At 42.3% G+C, this 22,176-nt stretch overlaps 1 protein-coding gene across 1 annotated transcript in view; it reads left to right on the top strand.

Annotated features, from left to right (window-relative positions):
* SETD5 (SET domain containing 5) overlaps positions 1-22,176 on the top strand; it is a 91,367-nt gene that overhangs the window by 57,286 nt on the left and 11,905 nt on the right. The window contains exons 13-20 of the mRNA XM_089654345.1: positions 454-528; positions 1,540-1,788; positions 3,819-4,130; positions 4,522-4,764; positions 8,540-8,663; positions 9,846-10,096; positions 15,408-15,464; positions 20,117-20,599. Coding sequence (XP_089510471.1) covers positions 454-528; positions 1,540-1,788; positions 3,819-4,130; positions 4,522-4,764; positions 8,540-8,663; positions 9,846-10,096; positions 15,408-15,464; positions 20,117-20,599 — 1,794 coding nt within the window. The remainder of the gene's footprint in view (positions 1-453; positions 529-1,539; positions 1,789-3,818; positions 4,131-4,521; positions 4,765-8,539; positions 8,664-9,845; positions 10,097-15,407; positions 15,465-20,116; positions 20,600-22,176) is intronic.

The following is a 22,176-nucleotide window of genomic DNA, read 5'->3' as shown; positions in this document are numbered from 1 at the left end:
CCACAAGACATTCGATAAAGGTGAGTAAAAAAAAATACAACTAGCATTTCTCAGGAGGAGAGCTCAGTAATGATGTCCTGTTTTTTCAGTACCAGTTTTCTTTATGTGCCTTATTAAAGTCTGTCTTTAGGATCTCTTCAAACATTGTTGTGCATGTCCATTTATTTTTATTTGACCCACAATGCAAATGCACAAAAAATGTGTAAGGGGGCCCTTTAGTCATGACGATGTCCGTTTTACAGATGAAATGCAACTTTCTTAGACTATAAGTTAAAGGAATATACTGGTAATGCCAAACTCTCAAAGCCTACTCTTTGTACTCCTCCTTTTTTTTTAACCTAGTGACAGGTTTGCTTTAAATGTGTGGCTTTTATGTTGCCATCATTTCAATCCTGTCTTTTCTGTGTTTGGATAATACATTTTCTAACTCTGCCATGTTATGTCATTTAAAAGGCTGAAGGGGAGGTTGCAGTTAAAGAGGAAGATACGAAGGAGGAGGAGTCTGGACCCACTTTTCGAACTAGAAGGGTGAGTTCTTCCTTTTATTGTACAGTCTGCACATAATCAGTTTGTAGCATGAAGAGGTTGCCTTCAGTGAGAATTGGATGTGGAAATCAGAGATAGAAGTTTCTGAAATTATATGTAAATATCAACTTTTTCTGTGAAAGTTTAGCTGGACCTCTTAAGTTTCCCTATTGGTCAGCGTGGCAGCCATTGACATATGTAAGGATGTACAGGGATGCTTAGAACCATGTATGACTGAGGAAGGCTTTAACACAAAATAAGTCACAATTTGTGTATTTCAGCCATCTATATCCCTGGATTTTCATTTTGATGATTGGTTTTATATAACTAAAGGCAAAACATTTTTTTTTTTTTTAATACAGAGAGGGGTTAGAATTTATATATATATATATATATATATATATATATATATATATATATATATATATATATATATATATATATATATATATTTATTGCTGTCTGTACACCTGTTGGGAGATTCTATCACCTATTTCCTATACCTCAGGATGTATTCGGTATTAGGTAATTTCATAGTTGAGCGCAGGAGGATATTTCAATTTTAATTGCCTATCTGTTGGGAGATTCACTCTTTTAGTCCTGTTTATGATTAGCAATGAAAGTGAATATAAAAACAGGAATAGTGGAGATTTTTTTCCATAGGGGATGCCAGTACTGTTGACCCTAGTGACAACTATGGATTTCTTTCTTTGAGGGATTTTCTCACTTCCTGTTTTGACTATGGGATAGAAGTTGAAGGGAAATCTGCCCAATGGGAAAAATAAACCTTACAGGGGTAAAGCTTTTTTAGTATATGTTCAGGCCATTTACTTATAGCCCTTGAATTCACAAACTGTCTTCCAAGTGTAGAAGTGTGAGCACATGTTCCTGTAATTGCTTATGCCTTGACTTGCTGTATTTTCAAAGAGACTTAGTTTTTTTCTAATAAAGTAGAAACCCTGCAGCGAGGAAATAATGAAACTCCATTTTAAATTCATGTTTTAAATATTGTAGTCAAAAGAGGAGAAGAAAGTTGAACCTGCCCCACATGTGGTGGACACCTCTGATAAGAGAAGGCGGCGCAGAGAACAGCCATCTGAACCAGTTGCTCCTGAGCCCGAAGCACCTGCTGCCGATCAGGCAGCTTGTGAGCCTGCAATTAAGGCCGAAGAACCAGAGCCAGAACCAGAGTCTCCCATGATACCGGAACCTGTAGCCACTCCCACCCTGGGAGTGAACACCAGGAGATCATCACAAGCCCTGGTAAGGAGGCCGGCTGTCATTCAACATTTTATATGCTAAGTAGTGGATCAGTTCAAAGTGGTTATAAAAGCCAAAGGGTTTTTTTTTAAATTTTAATGTATTCTTTGTATTTAGGGTAAAAAAAACCTTTCAAAAGCTGCTCCTCCCCCAGCCCCTCCTTAAGCACCTACCTGAGTCTGATCTCAATCCAGCTCTGTGCCTGTCTGCTGGAGCTTTTCTCCCCTTTCTTCTCCTATGAGATTTAGCAATAGCAAAAACCATTGGCTCCTGCTGCTGTCAGTCAAACCCTGTGAAGAGGGGGCGGGGCTGAGCCAAGCTGTGTATATCTATGGATGCACACAGCCCGGCTCAGGATTGTGCATGCACAAGTGCCCTTATAGCAGGCGGCTTGCTAAGGGGCCAGTGGGAAAAGCGAAAATAGCCTAGATCGCAGGCAGGGGACCCTAGGAAAAAAAGGTTCATACCCTCTCTGTGCAAAACCATTGCAAAGAGCAGGTAAGTGTAACGTTTATTATTTTCAGAGAAATGTTTTGCAGATACTTTAACCACTTGCTCTCCAGAGGATTCCCCCCCTTCCTGACCAGGCCATTTTTTGCGATATGGCATTCAGTTACTTAAAATTGATAATTGCGCGGTCATACAACGCTGTACATAAATGAAATTTATGTCCTCCAACAAAACAGACCGACAATTGTGGAAAAAAAACATGTATTTACTTTTTGCTATAAAACCTATCCAGTAAAAAAAATGTAAATCAAATTTCTCCTTAAATTTAGGCCAAAATGTATCCTGCTACATGTGTTTGCTAAACAAAAAATCCCAATACATGTAAATTGTTTTATGTGAAAGACGTACATTTTTACAAATGGTATATACACTGGATTGTTTTTTTTTTTTTTGTTTTTTTTTTTGTTTTTTTTGTTTTTTTTGTTTTTTTTTATACTAGTAATGGTGGTGATCAGCGACTTAGAGCAAGACTGCAGCGGGCATTCTGATACTGAGGGGGAACTAACTGCCACTGACATCCCAATTACACTAATACAATGATCATTGCTAATAAAAAGCACTGATGCTGTACTAATGACACTGGACAGGAAGGGGTTAACATCTGGGGTTATCGAAGGGTTAACAGTGTGCTATGTGTGTGTTACTAGGGAAACATACTGCTGTGTATTTTTCTGCTGTGCAGAGGAATACAAAGCAGCATGTTACTGCTGGTAGGAGAGAGACCTGTGTTTACAGAGGTCTCTCCCTGTCAGTGATACTCGGCAATCGCTGGGTGCCGGCGGGGAGTCTCTGGCTGAGTCCCGGTGATAAACATCTGTAGCCACCAATGGTGGCGTGGGTAGGGTGGAGGAAATGCAAAATCACGTGTGTATGTGATTTTGCGTAGCCCTGCCGCCCTGTAGCAGTAGTTCTAGTATAGGGCGGTCGGGAAGCGGGTAAAGCTGAAAGCCAGGCTAATGACTAAATACACTTTTGAAATATATGGGAGGTGTTTGCCTGCTAAAAGATTTGAAATTTTATCCATTCTGTCCTCAGATTCACACAAACTCTGTGACTGTATTGGCTTATAGGCAGGGGCGGACTGACCATTCGAGCACTCGGGCACTGCCCGAGGGCCCGGGGTCAGTAGGGGGTCCCATGAGATGCCCCTGGTACCTTTCATTGGCTTTTTCATAGGCTTTTTTGGGTGTGGGCGAGGTCACAGGGGCCCCATAATCCCCTATTGCCCGGGGGCCCCATGAGTTGTCAGTCCGCCCCTGCTTATAGGAAACCTTGTACCATTCTGCAGTTATTCAAATGATGTGGATGTAATTGTCAAATCTAGCAACTAATTTGTATGTGATGCAGCTGCTAAAACAATGGTGGTTGTAGTGGCATTGTATCACATTAAATCTTCCTTATATTTTGTCAAATTTTGCACCAATTTCTGTGTTACATTGTGTGCTATTGAGAGCAAAGTCAGCATAAGAAAAAAATATTAGTGTCGTTTTTCTGCTAATTATCTTGAAAACATTTTTGCACAGGAAACAATTGCAGAGAAACCTACTCCTAAATCGGTGACACCAAAATCCACAAGGCCACGTCCGAAAAGCCGCATGTCACGTTATCGAAGTGCTTCCGCTCAAAGGCTAAGGAGAAGGCAAGCTGTGGCACAGCAGGTGGAACTGGCACCCCCAGTGGCTGAGGAAGGAACTGCAAGTTCAGGAACCACAGAGACTGGTGCTTCAGAAGCTTTAGGAACGGGCGATGCCCCGCAAGGGTCAGAATCGCCCGCCGTTGCCCAGACAGTGACCCAGCCAACCCGTGCTAGCCTTAAATACCACAAGACTAAAAAGGTTGGTAATATTTTCCTATACAGAGGGAACGTTTAAAACTGGTATTTGTTAGCCTGTTGGTAATAAGGTCTTTAGCCCATGGAGAAGGTGTTTTTTTTTTTTTTTTTTTTTTATGTAATTTTTGGTAAAAGTGAAAACCTAAAACTATTTCACACTGGCCAGGAAATTAGGTTTCTGAGGGGGCTCTTTACACACCATGTGCACTGAATTTTCCCATATTGCAGGAACGTGACTTTTTTTTTTTTGGCAGTTAAAGAATATGCAATTGTACTGGCTGCAGGTCAAAATAGGTTTTATAACCACATGAAACTGATGTGGCTGTATTTAAAAAAAAAAAAGAAAAAAAATAGCATGCAGAATTTGCTTCTAAGACGCCTGTGTTCCTTTTCAGTATTTGGTAACAGAATGGTTAAATGACAAGGTGGAGAAACAGGACTGTCCTATGGATCAGCCGCTGCGGATTACCACAGATCCCACAGTGTTGGCAACCACCCTTAACATGCTACCTGGACTGTCTCATTCCCCTTCCATCAACACACTTCCTAAACACTACATACGCTTTGTTTCTCCTTACATGCCTGAGAGGCGGAGGAGACCCCCAAAGGTGGATGGCACTTATGGATCATGTAAAAAGGTGAGTGTGTTGCATGTTCTTGGGCTTGAGGGCTAAAACTGGGTGTTATGGTCACGGCAAGTCGGAGCATGTCCATTCTCTAAAGACAAGTGAAAATGTAACTATAGGCAAAACTTTTTTTTATTTGTTTAGAGTGGGAAGGATTACAATACCGGTCAGTTTTCATTTCCTCTAACTTTCTCACTTCCTGTTTTGGCCGTGAGACAGGAAGTGAAGGGAAATCTCTCCCATGGGACACAGATGGCGAAAAAAAACTGACCAGTTACAACCCCTTACTCCATCCAAAATAAAATTTGGGGGGGGGGGAGAAATGTTCCCTTTAGTTACACCTGAAAGCCAACCTCTGGTTCTGACAGTTCTGTAGTTATTTCATGCCAAAATATTCAGTAAAAGCACATATCAAGGGATTAAAATACATACACATGTAGCACATCTCTGCAATACATTACTATTATTATACAGGATTTATATAGCGCCAACAGTTTGCGCAGCACTTTACAAAATGAAGGTAGACATTACAGGTTTAATACAATTTGGTACAAGAGGAAATAGAGAGCCCTGCTCGTTAAATCTTGCAATCTAGGAGGAAGAATTGAGCGATACAAGAGGTAATAGCTGTGGGGGGATGAGCTGATGGAGGAAATAAAAGACAGTTTACTAGTTAGATGCAGGATAAGCTATTTTAAAGAGGTTTTCAGGGATCATCTTCAGGTGGATAGATTAGGAAAAAGCCAGACAGATTGAGGTAGGGAGTTCCATAGGATGGGAGAAGCTTGGGAGAAGTCCTGGAGGCGAGCATGGGAGGAGGTGGCACAGGAACTAGAGGGCAGAAGGTCTTGAGAGGATCAAAGAGGGCGGTTTGGTTGATATTTTGAGACCAGGTTGGTGATGTAGTTGGGGGCAGAGTTGTGGATAGCTTTGCATGTTAGTATTTTTAATTTTATTTGTTGGGTGAGTGGAAGCCAGTGGAGGGATTGGCAGAAAGGGGTAGCAGACACTGAAAGGTGGATGGGTCTGGCAGCAGTATTCATAGTGGACTGGAGGGGGGATAGCCTATGTAAAGGTAAGCCAATGAGGAGGGAGATGCAGTAGTTGAGGCGAGAGATTACCAGGGAGTGAATTAGCTTTGTGATATCGTTGGTTAAAAAGGGGCGTATTCTGGAGATGTTGAGGCGGCATGATTTGGACAGGGATAGGATGTGAGCCTGAAAGGATAGTTCAGAATCCAGGGTTACCCCTAGCACCCGGGCATGCGGGGATGGGTTGATGGTGCTATTGATCCTGACCAAGAAATCGGGGGAAGAGGCAGGTGGGAGAGGAAATATTATGAGCTCCGTTTTGGATAGATTGAGTTTTAGGAAGCGGTGTGACATCCAGTCTGTCTGTTAGTAAACTGGTGATACTTGAGGAAACTGATGGGGTGAGCTGAGGAGTAGAGAGATTTGTGTCTCGTCGCCATAGAAATGGTATTGGAAACCATGGGAAGCTATCAGCTGACCCAAGAAAGAAGCGTAGATCAAGAATAGGAGAGGTCCAAGGACAGAACCTTGGGGGACCCCAACAGTAAGAGGAGTAGAAGAGGCGGAAGTAGAGTTGTAAGTGACACTGAAGGTGCGGTGAGATGGGTATGATTCCAACCAACGGAGCGTACAGTCACAGAGCCAAAGTTTTTTGGGTTTTTTTTGTTTTGTGTTTTTTTGAGGAGGGGGTGGGCAGCTGTGCCGAAGGCAGCAAAAATGTCCAAGAGAGAGTATGGAAGAATGACCATTGGTTTTTGCGGCTAGTAAGTATTTTGTGAGTTTTAAGAGAGCAGTTTCTGTGGAGTGTTGTGGGCGAAAGCCCGACTGAAGGGGATCGAGAAGGTTATTCGCAATAAGGTGGCAGCTCAGCCGGTTGTAGACTTGACGTTCAACGAGTTTGGAGGGTTGAGGAAGATGCCAGTAGAAAGGGAGAGATTGAAGATATGAGTTGGAGTGAAGGATAGAGCCAGAGGATGACCGTAGTATTTGTGAGGGATCAGGGGACAGGTTGTTGGGTGGTCTTTAGAAAAACTTTACCAATCTCTACAGTAGCTGGGTTAAACAAGAAGTATAGATTGTACAGGTGGACAAGGAGTGTAGAGTGAGGGAGATATCTGTACAGTGGAGATCTCGTCACGAAGTATCTTATTTTTTTTAGTGATCTCCTGGACAGTGAGTGGGTGGAGGTAAAGAAGAATGAAGTAGAGTTAAAGGTAGAAAGTTGATGGGGATTGCGTGAGAGGGTGTTAATGAGAGGGATAAAATAGGTTTCTTTGGCAGTGTGGAGACAAGAATTGTGTTTTTGAAGGGCAGATTTATATTGGTTGAAGTCTTGCTGGGTCTTAGTCTTACACCATAAACACTCAAGAGCACGGCTACGTTTTTTGAGGCATCTGGTATTGTGTTTTTGCCAGGGCTGTGGTGGTCGGGACCTAATGCTGTGTGTAGTGTGTCCATGGTGGATGACCGTGTAGACAGAAGTGGCCAGGTTGGAGGCAGGACAGGCCTGAGATTTTGTCAGAGACAATCTGTTGCTGAAAAAAAGAGAAGGGTTAAGATGGCGAAGGTTTCTACGGGTAACTGTTCGGTAGTTGGAAGATGAGTAGGCAGCCAAGGAGAGAGTGAAGCTAATGAGGGAGTGATCAGAAAGAGGAAAGGGAAAGTTGGTGAAGTTGCAAGGTGTGTATATGTAGGAGAATACAAGGTCGATGCAGTTACCATTAGAGTGAGTAGAAGCATGTGTCCATTGTTTTAGGTCAAAAGAAGTGGTTAGGCTCAGAAGTTTAGAAGTAGGAGTGTTCAGATTAACAGGGATGTTGAAGTCACCAAGAATGATAGTGGGAATTTCAGATGAGAGAAAGCAAGGCAGCCAGGCAGAGAAGTCAAGGAAGCTTGATACCAGTCCAGGAGAACGATAATTCACAGCAATTCGTAAAGAAATTGGAGAGAATAGACGAATACAGTGAACTTCAGATGAGGAGACGGACGTGAATGGAAGGACCTGAAAAGTGCTTTGAGGGGATTGAATTTCAACTCCACCTCCTTTCCATCCACTAGGCCTGGGGGAGTGAGTCCAGAGGAGACCACCATGAGAGAGGAGAATAGGAAAGGGAAAGTCAGATTCATGAAGCCAGGTTTCCATAATTGCAAGTAGGTTAAAGGAGTTTGTAATGAAAATGTCATGCACAGAGGTGAGTGTCAGACAGAGCAGGCATTCCAAAGGGCACAGGAAAAGGGGAGGCTGGTTCTAGGAAGAAGAGAAAACACAGAGAAATGTTCATGTATTCATCACATTAAAGATCAGGTACAAAAATAGCTAATATGCCACTCTTTGTTCTGGGCTGACAACACATCATTTTGTGGACTGAGTTAGTTATGTCAGCTCTCCCAGCTGTTTACGAAACTACACAACCACTTGAACTTTCACTTCAGCATAAAGGCAAATTATTCTGTAGTCCAGGATAACAAAGAAATCTTTCTGAGAACACAAGTGTGCAGCGGACACAGGACTGCTCTGAATTTACCAAGATTGGTATTTTTTCATTTATTAGATTTGGCAAAATGCTTCAGGTGGTATATTTAAAAAGACCAAAATGGAAGTATAAGAAGTTGACTGTCAATGTTTGCATAGACTTTATATAACCAGCAATATGTCTGCAGTGTGCGAAGAAATGTGCTGTAGTTTTATGCTAGTATACATTGTGTTCACTGCAATTTATTCTGCTTCTAACAAATCTCATTCTTCTCACTGCTAGCGCTGGATGAAACTAGCCTTGGAAGAGGCTGTGACACAACCAGCCAGCTCTGTACAGGAAAACTCCCAACCTTTATACCAAAGTAATGAGAGCAACTGCTCATCCAACAATGGAACCAATACAGGTACGCTTCTGCCCCCTATGAACATTTTGTGATTGTTGCACTTTCACAAACTTCTCAACACAGCCTTTTTTTTTTTTTTTGAAGGTAGACTGTGATGCTCTTAAAAATAGTGTAATATATTGACACTTTACAATGCTGTGTTTTCTTATGGACCTTTATTAAAGTGGTATTTAAACCCTAAAGCAAACCTTTTATTCTGCAGCTTACCAGTTCTTAGATGTGGTGGCTGCAATAGTTTTCTTTTTACAGGTTTTATTTACACCTGGTGTAGCTGTCTTGCAGTTGTAGCAGTTAGAGGGTTGGGACAAACTACCAATCACAGGGTTGCTCACAATGTCAATTTTTTGTAAAATATTTATCTCAAAAGAAGAAAAAACTGTTGCTCTAACAGCTTAAACATTGTTGTCTGGAGTTCAGCCTAAAAGTTATTGTATTTTTTTAAATCTGCTAGTCCATCCAAAACTCCCCTCCCTCCATATTAACAGTGCTGCTGTCCAAAGGGGTCTCTTTTGCTCCCTCATCCAGAGTGTAGGCACTGCAATACAGGAAGGGTGTTACTGGGCAAATCAGGTGAAAACAGAGGAAAATATGCAGCCACATCTAAGGATTAGTAAGCTGCAATATATGACATTTTTGGGTCTAATACCATTTTAAGTATTAAGTACATCTCTGTATTACATGCACATTTCCTTATGGAAAATCTGTAGATCCTAACAGACATCCTGTAGTGGGCTAACAGCGCTGTCACCCAAGCAGTGTCATCAGCCCTGCCTGAGTTCTCCCCTGCTGCACTACTGAACACGTCCCCTCCCTCCCTCATCTCCTCAAGCATGAGCGGTTCTGTAGTAGATTTGGAAAGAAGTAGAAAATCCTGGGTATTTTTGCAGTCTCTGACAGCTTATGGAAATTCACATCACTTGGCAGCACCATCATGGACCAAGTCATTTTTTTATTATCCCTATAGGGTCAGGAACAGCAGTTGAAACTTGGCCAGGGTTCTACCCTTTCCACACTTTATCTAAAACGAGAAGGTTTCGTATCAACGTTTATATTTTGCTCATCATTATGTGGTAGCCAATGAATAGTTTGCTACATGTTATTGATGCATTGTTCTTTCAGTTGTGCACAATCTGATAAAATGACACTGTCCTCTTACTAATTTGTATTGTTTTTACTCCACAGAAGTTACAGCCCCTTTAAAAAAGTGGAAGACTAAATACATCTTGGAAGAAAACTCTGCCATGGTGTCAAGCCCAGTACCATTTCCCCCTGCTCTTCCTAATTCCACCACCACAGATTCCCTCAGTCCACTGCAGACCACACCTAGCTCTTCCCTTCCCGGTGAAGAGGAATCCCGATATGCATATGGACTCTTGTTCTCTCCCATCCCATCCCTCGCTGCTAGCCGCTGCAATACTCCACTACAGTTTGAGGTAAAGGATAGCGGGCTTTTGCTGTTCTTGGTACTTTGCTCAATATCTGAATAGTTCTGGTGCATAGGAGGTATATTTCCCCATAACCCATCATTTATGCTGTTAAAGGCATAGTTACAAAGAGGAGTTTTTCAAATGAATGTGAAGTGCTGTCTTCAAGGAATAGGTGATGGCGCAGTTGCTGCTTTCCAGCTCCAGTCTTTGGAGTGTAGAAACACTGGAGCTATTGCATGAAAACTGGAGATTCGATTTAGGTTCTTTAGGAAAAAAAAACAGCTGCAGAGAGATTTCTTGTGGTTGTATGCAGGAGGTCCATCGCCCCTCTGGGGTTGATTGATCATATTTACAGTTTCATGTATTAGAATTTGCAGGCTAGCTATATAAAGTATTACTCATACATCGGCTTTAGGGTCTGTGTCAATGCGCTTTGGCCAGAATTTAACAGGTGCCACAGACCTGCAGCTGATCTGCTTCAAGCAGGTTTTGCATTTTCAAATTCCTGTATGGAAATGCAAATCCTATTTCACGTGGGCAAAAGAACATACACAGATTCGCAGTCGGTTGGGTTAGTTTGACTCAACAGTTTAAAGCAGGGGTCTCCAAACTTACTAATCAAAGGGCCAGTTTACTGTCCTTCAGACATTGGGAGTGTGTCTAATGGCAGTAGAAAATGCCTAATCTTTTATATAATGGGAGGAATAGTGTCCCATCACTGGTGTTAGTGGGAGAAATAGTGCCCCATCACTGGTGTTAGTGGGAGGAATAGTGCCCCATCACTGGTGTTAGTGGGAGGATTAGTGCCCCATCACTGGTGTTAGTGGAAGGAATAGTGCCCGATCATTGGTGTTGGTGGGAGGAATAGTACCCCATCATTGGTGTTGGTGGGAGGAATAGTGCCCCATCACTGGTGTTAGTGGGAGGAATAGTGCCCCATCATTGGTGTCAGTGGAATGAATAGTGCCCCATCATTGGTGTCATTGGAAGGAATAGTGCCCCATCATTGGTGTTCGTGGGAGGAATAGTGCCCCATCATTGGTGTTGGTGGGAGGAATAGTACCCCATCATTGGTGTTGGTGGGAGGAATAGTACCCCGTCGTTGGTGGGAGGAATAGTACCCCGTCATTGGTGTTGGTGGGAGGAATAGTACCCCGTCATTTGTGTTGGTGCGAGGAATAGTACCCCGTCGTTGGTGCTAGGAATAGTACCCCGTCGTTGGTGGAGGAATAGTACCCCGTCGTTGGTGGAGGAATAGTACCCCGTCGTTGGTGGAGGAATAGTACCCCGTCATTGTTGGTGGAGGAATAGTACCCAGTCATTGGTGTTGGTGGGAGGAATTGTGCCCCGTCATTGGTGTCGGTGGGAGGAATAGTGCCCCGTCATTGGTGTCGGTGGGAGGAATAGTACCCAGTCATTGGTGTCGGTGGGAGGAATAGTGCCCCGTCATTGGTGTCGGTGGGAGGAATAGTACCCAGTCATTGGTGTCGGTGGGAGGAATAGTACCCAGTCATTGGTGTCGGTGGGAGGAATAGTACCCAGTCATTGATGTCGGTGGGAGGAATAGTACCCAGTCATTGGTGTCGGTGGGAGGAATAGTGCCCAGTCATTGGTGTCGGTGGGAGGAATAGTGCCCCGTCATTGGTGTCGGTGGGAGGAATACTGCCCCGTCATTGGTGTTGGTGGGAGGATTACTGCCCCGTCATTGGTGTTGGTGGGAGGAAATAGTGCTTCAGCATTGGTGTCAGTGGGAATAATATAGCCCTGTTGGAGTCAGTGGATAGAATGGTGCCCCAAGGGCTGGAAAGGCAAGCAAAGAGCTGCATATGGCCCCCGGGGCCACAGCTTAGAGGCTCCAACCATTTTCAGCACATCAGACAAATCTAAATGTGGAGATTAGCAGCAACGATCCTCAGACGTTTGTAAAACTGCACTCAGGAGCGTATTTGGGAGAGTGTGTAAATGTAGGTTACTTTAAATAGTAACATGAATGAGGCGCTTGACTTGCGCTATGCTTACCACAATGAAACGCAGAGATTGCTCAGTACAGTAAATTGGCAGAGAGGCTGCTGGAAGCTCCTGCATGAGAGGTTGACAGTACTTGGTAACAGCTAGCATGGCGTGTCCATTTTCTTCTTTTAAAGTATGAGGACATTTCAATAGGTTATACTCCACAGGATTTTGTAAAATGTGCAATTTCTCCATCCCTCATATAATTGAAGTCTTCCTGTGAGAATTAGGAAGATTGGGGCAGCGTATGCATGTCCAGCACCATACTACAGAATTGGTAACCTGATTTAATTGAATTTCTGGTTTGTGTGAATACCTCAATTTGCACAATTCTATTTCCAAGACTGTAAATTATATCAGATGAAGTTCAAGTTTTCATTAATAATAGGGGATCACAATTTGCCTATGCACAGTCCTTTTCACGTATATGTCAAGCTGCAAATTGATTCTATCAGATGCTATGGCAGGTCTAATTCCCTCTGAAGTGTTGTCATAGTTTGCACCCTCTGTCACTGCTGCCTGGAGCATTTCCTTTGCTATGTATCAATGTTATTGCTAAATCTTTATGTATTTTATATGTACAGTGCTTTCTCTTCATACACTGGCATAATGGGTTGAAGTATAATGCAAATTAAGTTTTAATGTTGCTTTATGTCAATTATAATCATGGCCTTCAGTACAGAAGTGTTATGAAAAGAGAGCACTGTGATTTTTAGTTATTTTGGGCTAAATGATAACCACAGCTATTATGTTAAGCTCATTTCTTGTGACTTGCAAGTCTCTACGATCTAAAATGAGAAACTGATGTTTCAGTGTATGCTGGTTTTGCCAATCCTTCGGTGTGCCAACACTTGAGTCACTGGTCAGAAATAAGAATTCAAATCGGTTTTGACTTAAAGTGTATGTTTGGACAACCTTCAAAAAAAAAAATTAAATTATACATAATTTCAGCACAGATTTTCATTATATGCATGATTTCCCATCTTCTGTTTCTTTAAAAATAATAATACAAGTACTGAAAAATACCTAATGATCCTGCCAGAAATGCAGACCTCTCCTTAAGTGTGTTTTTTATTTTTTGTTTTTTTTTTTGGGATCCAACACTCTCTCTCGCTATGGGAGATGGTGGCTGGTGTTGGGGGGCAGTGGTAGTGGAAGGCTTTCTCTGGTGGGGGGGCAAGGTGCTGTTGGTCAATGTCAGGCTCTCTCTGCAGAGGATGGGGGGAGCGCTGATTTTTGTGTTGCCTAGGGCAGCATAAAACCTAAATACACCACTGGGTATAGAGGAATATAGGATTGCAGTGTCAATGCCCAGCACTAGAGATGCCACTGGCTGTCAGATTACCCCCTACTCTCATTTTTTGCTGGGGGGAGGGTAAACAAACACTGCACATTGGCAATCCGGCAGTCCAGATCCAGGAGAGCTGCAGTGGCAGGAGGAAGAGCTGGAGGGGAGAGAGAGCACAACCCATCCCTCTTCCCAACTCTCTTCTCCTCTTTAGATCTGGCTTGTCTCCTCCAAAGCTAAGCTGACAGGTGTAGTGAAGCTGCTGTCTCTACTCCTGTCAGCTTGTAGATAGGAACTCTCCATGCTTAGTCCATGCATGTTGGGAGATGTAGTTCTGGGGGCATGCCTACATCCATAGGAACTGAGCTCCCAGCATCTGCTCCACTGAATTCCCAAGCTGCGTTGTCAGCCCCAAGCTGTTCTAATTTGCTGGACTACATTCGCATGTCCCTCTACTACTCTTCACAGATCCGCATTAATTATTCTTGCTTTCTCCCTCTCTTCCTATAAAAGCTATCTGCTATTTCTCCTTCTCTTGCCATTAGGTGCACTGGTCGCACTGTGTCAGCCCACTACAGGAGGATGTTAGGAGCTCACTGGATTTCTGGCAGAGCATCTATTTTTCTGTACTAAATCAGTTTTTAAACATAGGGCAATGTGTAATGTTTTGGAGACCTGTGCGCAAAATGTTTCATCATACAGTGCAAGACTTGTTTTCAAAGACCGTGGGTTTATATGCAGGCTACGTTCAGGTGATTGGACATTGGCCACAAAACCTTCCTGAGTTGCCCGTTCTGCGCACTCGTATAACCACACCCATTACATGAGACTCCAGTTTTTTCCTTGTGTGCTTGGGCAATGGGTTGCTTTGCATTTGGAGAAATGTTTTTCTTTTTAAAGCCCAAATTCACCTTTGTGAGCAGGTTGCCTTATTTTTTTTTTTTTTTTATAGAGTCCTCCCCATCCCTCTTCTGATTGTGACGGTGAGCTAAGGAACTTCTCTTCCCAGCCCCTGTCATAATTTGAAAAGAGCCGGGCTTTGCCAACATGGCTTTTATTCATACAGAGTTCTGTGAATGAATGAACTACAAGTACCAACATCCTTTGTGTCTGACTGCTTGTAGTTCTTAATGAACTACAAGTACGCTGTTGAGCGCTCTAGGTAGTCCATTAATTGTTTGTCATTGTGTAACTGCCTGTACGGGCAGACAGCTTACACTGAGTCTGCAGGAGCCCTGCATTGCACCCACAATCTGCTGATCGCTGGTGCAATGCGATCTATACTCCTACAAAAAAAATGGTAAATGTACATTTTTTTACCTGCAAAAAAAGTGCATAAAGTGCATTCATTGTTTTTAGTTTTTTACGGTGAATTTTATCCTTTAACCGGGATTTTTTTTTTTCTTCTGTCAAGAACTGACTGCTTGTTGCTCTGGACTATCCAGCAGTTTTCAGATCAGTAAACCCATGGTGTTATACTTTGGGCACTGTACCCATACTCTACAATGTGTGGCCCACCTATAATTTTTGACTTGGACACTGGATCCTGCGCCAGGTTCTCGCCTTGGTACTAAGTGCATCTTTTTAATGAACATTTTGTCCATGCATATACCTTAACTCCCATTTAATTGAAATTCAATTTTCAACATATATCCATGTGTTGAATCACTTGCTGGTTTCTTTAAGTTCAAGGACTCAAGTGAAATGATTTCCTGCCAAAACATATTAGAGACCAAAAAAAAAATCACTGAAGGTTGAAGTGAAGGGAGCCCCCCCCCCCTCCCATCTTGGGCCGTTCTGATAGGTATGTGACAAGCGCTGCTAATTTAACAGATTTTCCTTCATTTATTACTCCTGTAATTTTGTTCCTCTTGCAGGTATAGTCACAAATGACGGTTCACACTGAATGTGTCTTGTAACATGTAATAGCTGTGGCTACATGATGGATTTTTATTTTTTTTATTTTGCTGTTGTGCGTGTTTGAATAGCTGAATAACAAGTTGCTTTTCCCTCCTCTAGAACATATCCTCCCCCGAGAGCTCCCCAGCGCATAGGCCCGAGTCCCTCTCACCAGAGGTAGTTATCGCCAATATGTCTCTTGCTTTAGGTGTTCAGTGTGTGGGCAGCGGAAGTACAACTGTCACTTGTGTATTCTCATAGGATAACACCTAGATGATCAAAATTATTTAAAAATGAATAAAAAATAAAATTATTCGTAGTTTTACTTTATGTCAAGTTTTTTTGTTGAGGCCTAAAAATGTACTATATATATATATCTACCAAAGTCTGCTCAACTGATAGAGGGACAGAAAACAAAGTGTTATAGGAATGCAGTCCTAGCGTACATTATGTAAATGGAGGTCCAGTTGTGTAACTGTTAAATGTTTCTCTGTTCTGTGCTAACTGGGTCTCACACTTTTAAACCTTAAGAACCAGTTCAAACCAGAGTGCGGTGCAAGCAACCCGTGTTCCGTGTGCGTTTCCCATACCGCGTTCAGAATGCGATCTGCATCAGGTGTCAATATTAACCCCTTGGTGCCGGCGCCTCCCGGCCCTTTAAGGGTTTCAGAAGCCAGGAGGTAGAGCAGGGTTTTAGGGTCATGTGACCGCCGTGATTCGCTATCACGGTCACATGATCAGGAAAGGTCCCGATCGAAAAAGGAAACCGGGACCTTTCCGTGAGTACTGGATATGTGTGCTGGGAGTGCGCACATATTTTTTTCTTAATTGCAAGCAAATGTGCGGCTGCTCGGTGTCAAGGCCCAGACGCCGGGAGGCCGCACATTTACGTGTGGCCGGCGCCAAGAGGTTATTGGCATCCTAAATGCCCCCATTTGCCTGTAGCAGATTGCATGTTACAGTAGTACCAGGTGATCCGGTTGCTGTGCGTTTCAGAAAGTAGTGCATGCACTACTTTTGGTGCAGCGAAATTTCAGCCCATTCAGAATGAATGGGCTAAAATCTCTGCACAGAACTTTCTGTGAAAAGCACAGGAACCTACAGCCCATTCCTGTGCAATTCCCAGTGTGAACAGTCCTAAAGCCTAACTGCAGCCAAAATGTTTTTTTTAAATTCTGAAAGGAGCCTTTGTCCCTCTTGGGGAGGCATTCTTACCTCTTATGTGGTCACCACAGCAGGAACAAGACACTTAGGGGTTGCTTTACTAAAACTTGGGAATGCAAAATCAGGAGCAGCTCTGCTTAAAAGCTGATCAATTACCTTTTTTTTTTTTTTTGGTCAAAGCTTAATTGAACAAGGTGAAGTTAGAAGACTGGCTACCATTCATTGCTGCACCAGATTTTGCATTCTCCAGTTTTAGTGAATCAACCCCTTAGTATGTTACCAATGACAGCACTATTTCCCCCCCCATCCCACAAAGGTGCGCTTTCACTTTTTCCAGAGAGCGTGAAAAAAAAATTCTCCCCCACATTTTTTTTTTTTTTCTTGCAATTCACATTACTGCGCTGTGGGTGCGCTGCATTTCCCACAATCCTGCATACTGCATCTTTGGTGCAGTTTTTCAAAAGCATACCAGAAAGGCACCTTTCATTGTAAGTCAATAGGAATTATTCTGCATTTTTGGTGACTTTTTTTTTTTCCATGTTTCACATGTGCATGCTGTGGGAGTAAGGGAACCAGAAAGCACACCAAAAATGCATTAAAAGAATTTGAAAAATGCAATATGCATTTTTGAAAAACACATACTGTGTTTTTTAAGGGCCCTTAAGGCCTCCTGGTTATGCCTGCCTGAGTGCAGGACAGAAAAAGAAAATCTCCCTTGTGGAATACCTGAACAGAAATGAATTTGATACTGGTATAGGCACCATCCATTTACTATTCATCCTCATCAGTCCCTGCTCTCAAGGTGCTTGGAATGTAAGGTCCCTATCTCTTACATATGTACCTTGAGGAAACCCGCACAAACACAAGGACAACAGTGTCCTGGTTCAGCCTTGGACTGAGGTACCCAGTGCTGGAAGGCAGATGAACTCGCCACTGTTCTGCCACACATTTTAACCCTTCCTAACTATCCAAAACCAAAGTTTTAGCTGGAGTTGACACTTTAGGGTAAGTTTTCTTAGATGTAAATAGTTTAGTGCAGAGTGTGAAACACAGCTAGCAGACCTGCTGGACTTGACAAAAAAAAGCCCACCACTACTTCTATGGCAGATTCCCAGACCATGTAACTGACTTGGCCACAGTCCTGTCTGTCCTATTAAAGAGGTAGGAAGTATGTCCCTCCTCGGACAATGCTGTCTGTTGTAGTCTGACCCCTTGCTATTTATAGGTCTATATAACTGCTATAAAATCTGAAAAAAAGCTTTTGCTTAGGAGTTTTCCACTGACACTGCAGGTCAATATAAAACACTCAAGTTTAGTATTTCATATTTGATTAAAAATAGATATTTTTCATAAAAAGTAAATGGGGGCTTTTATATGTATAAAATATTTTCTTTAATGGGAACAACTTGCCATGGATAAGGAGTGCCTTATTTTTAAAACCCTTCCCTTTATTTTTAAATATGAATAATTTTTTTATAATGTTTTATGAAGTCTACATGAATTTGAGTTTTCCTCAGTTGTTTGAGTTTATAAAATGGTAGAGAATATACCAAAGTGCACAGTATTAGATCAGCCACGATCACCTTGTAATGCTTTGCATGAAGACACGCATGTGCCATAATATAGTTAAAAACGTGAGTGCTGTTATTGCAAAAATAATTCATTTTTTTCTCTCCTGCATGTGGTTATCCTCTGCGCTTTTTTTTTTTTTTTGCATTGCATGGAAGCTTGCTGAATTCTAACAAAATAAACAGCTATTAGCTTTAATTTCTTGAAGTTTAATAATGAACTCTTAAAATATATAATTTTTTTGGATAAAGTAAGGGTTGGGACCCCTTCATAATTTTTTATTTTTAATTTTTTTTTCTCTCTATGGGCATTTAGTCAAAACATGAGGTTCTACCCTTTCCCAAGTATATTCAACACTTGGCGGGGGAACAGTCTGACGGGCCTCATGTAGCCTTGTATCCATCGTATAGCTGGTTGTAGATGAAGACTTTTCATCCAAGCAGATTCATCAGTTCTGAGGAGTGTCGGGAACATGCTTCAGTATTTGTGTATATTCCTGGCTCTCAAAACTGAATAGGCTACTTAAATGAGTAGCAAAACATCTTCAGTGTTTTCGAGCAAGTCCAGCAAAATGTGACTACTAGCCAGGCAAGAGTTCTAGGTGCTTTATTAACATGGAGCAATGGCAGTGAATTGCTGTAACCCACAGCAACCAATCAGTGAACTTTTTGGTGCTCGCACTTTTACAAAAAGTTGGATATTTGCACTAACCGGCCTTTCAGACAAGTACACTGTTTGAACTTGTATGGCCTTCCCTAGGGCTTGAGCTCACAAGCTTGTTTAGATCTGGTGGCTGACCATTTTTAGATTCAGTGGTAGACTTCAGATGGTGGTCTTTTTAAAAGTCCACAGACACCTGACCATGCTTCTGTAATAGAAAAGATCCCATATTATGAGGCACCAGCTAATTTTTTGGTACGTTGGCTGCCGTCAGTCATGTTTTATGTCCTTTTTACTTCCAAGTTTTTGTCTAAAAATTGAGAAATAAGCTAAAGACAAAGCACCTGTAGGATACTTATTTAGCTTCCAACAGCTACTGGGACAAAAGAAGATTTAGAGAACAGCCGATCATGTAGCACTTTTCTGAAATTTTTCCTGACCTTAATTAAAGCGGACAGAAGATTTGTCCCTGCATAAAGTACTATTGATCTTTGTGTTGTCTGCATTTTGCCTTTGCCTCCATTTCCTGTTTGCCAAAAATGTGACACAATTTTGAAGACACTGTGCTTTAAAGTGGACCTGAACTAAGAATGAAAGATTTGCTATCTAGGAATTATCTGAAAATGTTTATATTCCCTAAAGCAGCCCATAGATTATGCAATTTTTTTCTTTTCTTCCACCACAGGTGGAAGTTAGATTGACTTCAGTACAATCAGCCTGCCCATAGATGGGTCAAAATTCTGCAGGTTCCTGCTTAACAGGATGGATTTCAGTGGTAGTCTAAACAAATCTACCTTGTCATCTCACCTTGTATGAATACCCCTCCTGTCCCTAGGCACCCCTGTGCCTTGAGCTTCATAGCTGTATACCTGCAGTATGGAATCCAAGACACTGCTTCCTCTGAGCCGCTAGAGCTTTGGTGATGTCACTACTGTGCTTCTTACTGTTCTCCTTGTTGGGGATGAAGCTGTACCCAAGGACCTGCAGTGCAAAGATCTGTGCAACTTCCTGAATCTTGCACCCACTGGTCATCAGATCAGTAGTCATCAGGGGCAGTGACAGAGAAATGGTCAGCTGCTGGGAGCCTTCATCCAATACTGGAGACTATTCCATTTCCCTCCACTTGCTTTTTTGCCACAGCTTCCACAGTTCAGGTCCATTTTAAGCACATTTTCCAAACTTGGTCCCAGTCCAGAAGTTCCACCATCAAACGAGTTAAGAGCTCATTGTCATTCATGAGCTGCCAGTCATGCTAATTTAATATGTGATGTCTATGCAGACTGTGGGTTTAGGAGGACCAGTATGAGAAACCTTGTATTTATGAAAACTAATTTTTGATAGCTGGTTCAGAGTTGAAAAATGTAACTAATTATTTTTTTTTTCTTTCGATCTCCCTTTCTTTTTCATCCCTTCATTGTCTTTGCTCCTCATCTCAGCCTTGTCTTCGGCCTGATGTTGACCTGGTGAAGCCCACTTTCTTGGATGTATCTGTGGAAAATTGCCAAGAACTCCAAACTACTGTCACCACGGGCCTGTCCGATATTGCTGCTCAGTCGCCCAACGCGTCTCTGCCGTACAGCGGCTCATCGGAGTCAAATGTTCTTGGAAAATCTGGAGAAGGCTCAGTGCTGCTAAGAACTTCGGAACAGACTTTCCGGCCTGAGTTCAATTTAATGTATGCTTTCTCCCCGTTAAATGCTATGCCACGGGCAGATGGCTCATTACGGGGATCACCTCTTGTCGGAGAAAGGAAGCCTTCCCAGTCAGATATGTACTGTGGCTCTCCAGTGGAGGCCTTTTATAACAGGGCAGGTCCTGGACCTTTAAAAGAATCTGCACAAGGATCCATGTCTCCGTGCAGTGAAAGAGCTTGTGAGGGCATCAGGTCTTCTCCTCAGAACCCACCACAGAGGAAAAAGGTAAGGATCCGTCCTAAGTTGAAGCTTAAATCCAGCCAAAATTTTTGTTTTTGGATAGACTTTTTAATCTATAATTCTATCAAATTTTGTGTTGCCGTTATTGTCTCCAGATTGCTTCTTGCATCCTGTCCCTTTTGAGAGTCAGGATGAGAACCATGGCTGGAAATAACAAGTTCTAACCTTTTCCCATTTTAAAGAAAAATATTTTGTTGCAGTCTGACTGCAATGAAAACCCAGTTCTATGCTTTTCTCACATTGTTGTCCAAAATTAGAGAGAGCATTTTGCCAGTGTGCTTTTTGCTATTTTTGAGTAAAATATTAGATGTTGCATCGAGTAAATGGATACCAAACAAGTCATGCTTTAAAATTGTGCACACCCATGGAATGGCAAACTACGGTATGTTATTTATCCATAGGTGACATGTTAAAGGCCTTTACAGGTTACCAGTGTAGAGATTTGGAGGTCTGTGCTAGAATTATTGCTCTCACTTTGACACTCGCGGCGATACCTCACGTGGTGCGATCCGATTGCACGGGGGGATGGGAGCACTTTTAAATTTAAAAAAAAATAATTTTTTTTTATATATATATAATAAAATATTATTTATTTTTTTTTGGTATAAATTTATTGCAATCACAAAGGATGAGCAACATTCCTTGTTATAGCATGGGCTGTGACCGGTACTCTTTATGGAGTGATCAGTATTCTATTAGACCACAGATCTCTCCTTTGCACTCCTAAGCAGCCGTTCAAACCAAGATCCATTTGATTGGCTTCTTTACAAGCAGGTAATGTTTAAATAGACTGAAACTGGAAATGACAAAATCCTTGTTGCTTCTTGTTTCTGATGATAGAGGAAGTGCCTCTCATTCTGTCTGGACCATCTGATGTGTTGTGAACCTCTCTGATGGAATGGGAGAGCGCGGTAAAGGAGGTGGGGACCCCCTTCAGTCTGCTGTAAAAGCGATCATTTTTATGTTGTAGGGAATAGCCGGTTCGTTTAAAAAAAAAAGAAAAGCTAGATCATGGCGGCAGCCATGACCCAGATATCCACCGCTCCCATCCGAGGATGTACAGGTATGTTCTAAAGGTTGGGAGTGGTTAGTTTCAATTGCTGATCTACCTACTTGCCAACATGGTAGTCGAGCACCTTTTCTCTGCAAGCATTGCCATGTATGTACCACCCACTACCGGAGGGGCAGATACAAGGCCAGTTACCTTGCACAGGGAGAGAGCAACTGGAAGCTCCTGCACAGAGGCAATGTTTCATGTTGAAATATTGCACAGATCTGGAGGAAAAACACCAAGCACACCATGATTCATGTAAGAATACACATGCCTCTTGTATTTAGGCTGATTTGCTTTTCCCAAAGGTCAGCTTTAAAGGCCTTTCCCTTTGTAACAGATTGCTGTTTGATCAGCTCTGCTTCATAAATATCAAAAGTGTATTAAGGTAGATGGTACAGTGTTAATGAAAGTGTACAGGACTTTTCATTGGTAAACCGCTCACAACAGTCATGATTCCATTTGAGCATTGCAGTTTGGAGGATAGGTTCTGTTGAGACAAGTTTAGTGG

The sequence above is a fragment of the Staurois parvus genome, unplaced genomic scaffold, assembly GCF_062004578.1.
Source record: "Staurois parvus isolate SC_StPar_1 unplaced genomic scaffold, SC_StPar_1.0 ptg000757l, whole genome shotgun sequence".
Lineage (NCBI taxonomy): Eukaryota > Metazoa > Chordata > Amphibia > Anura > Ranidae > Staurois > Staurois parvus.
Note: the sequence above shows the minus strand (reverse complement) of the source record. Positions and strands in the feature narration are given on the sequence as shown.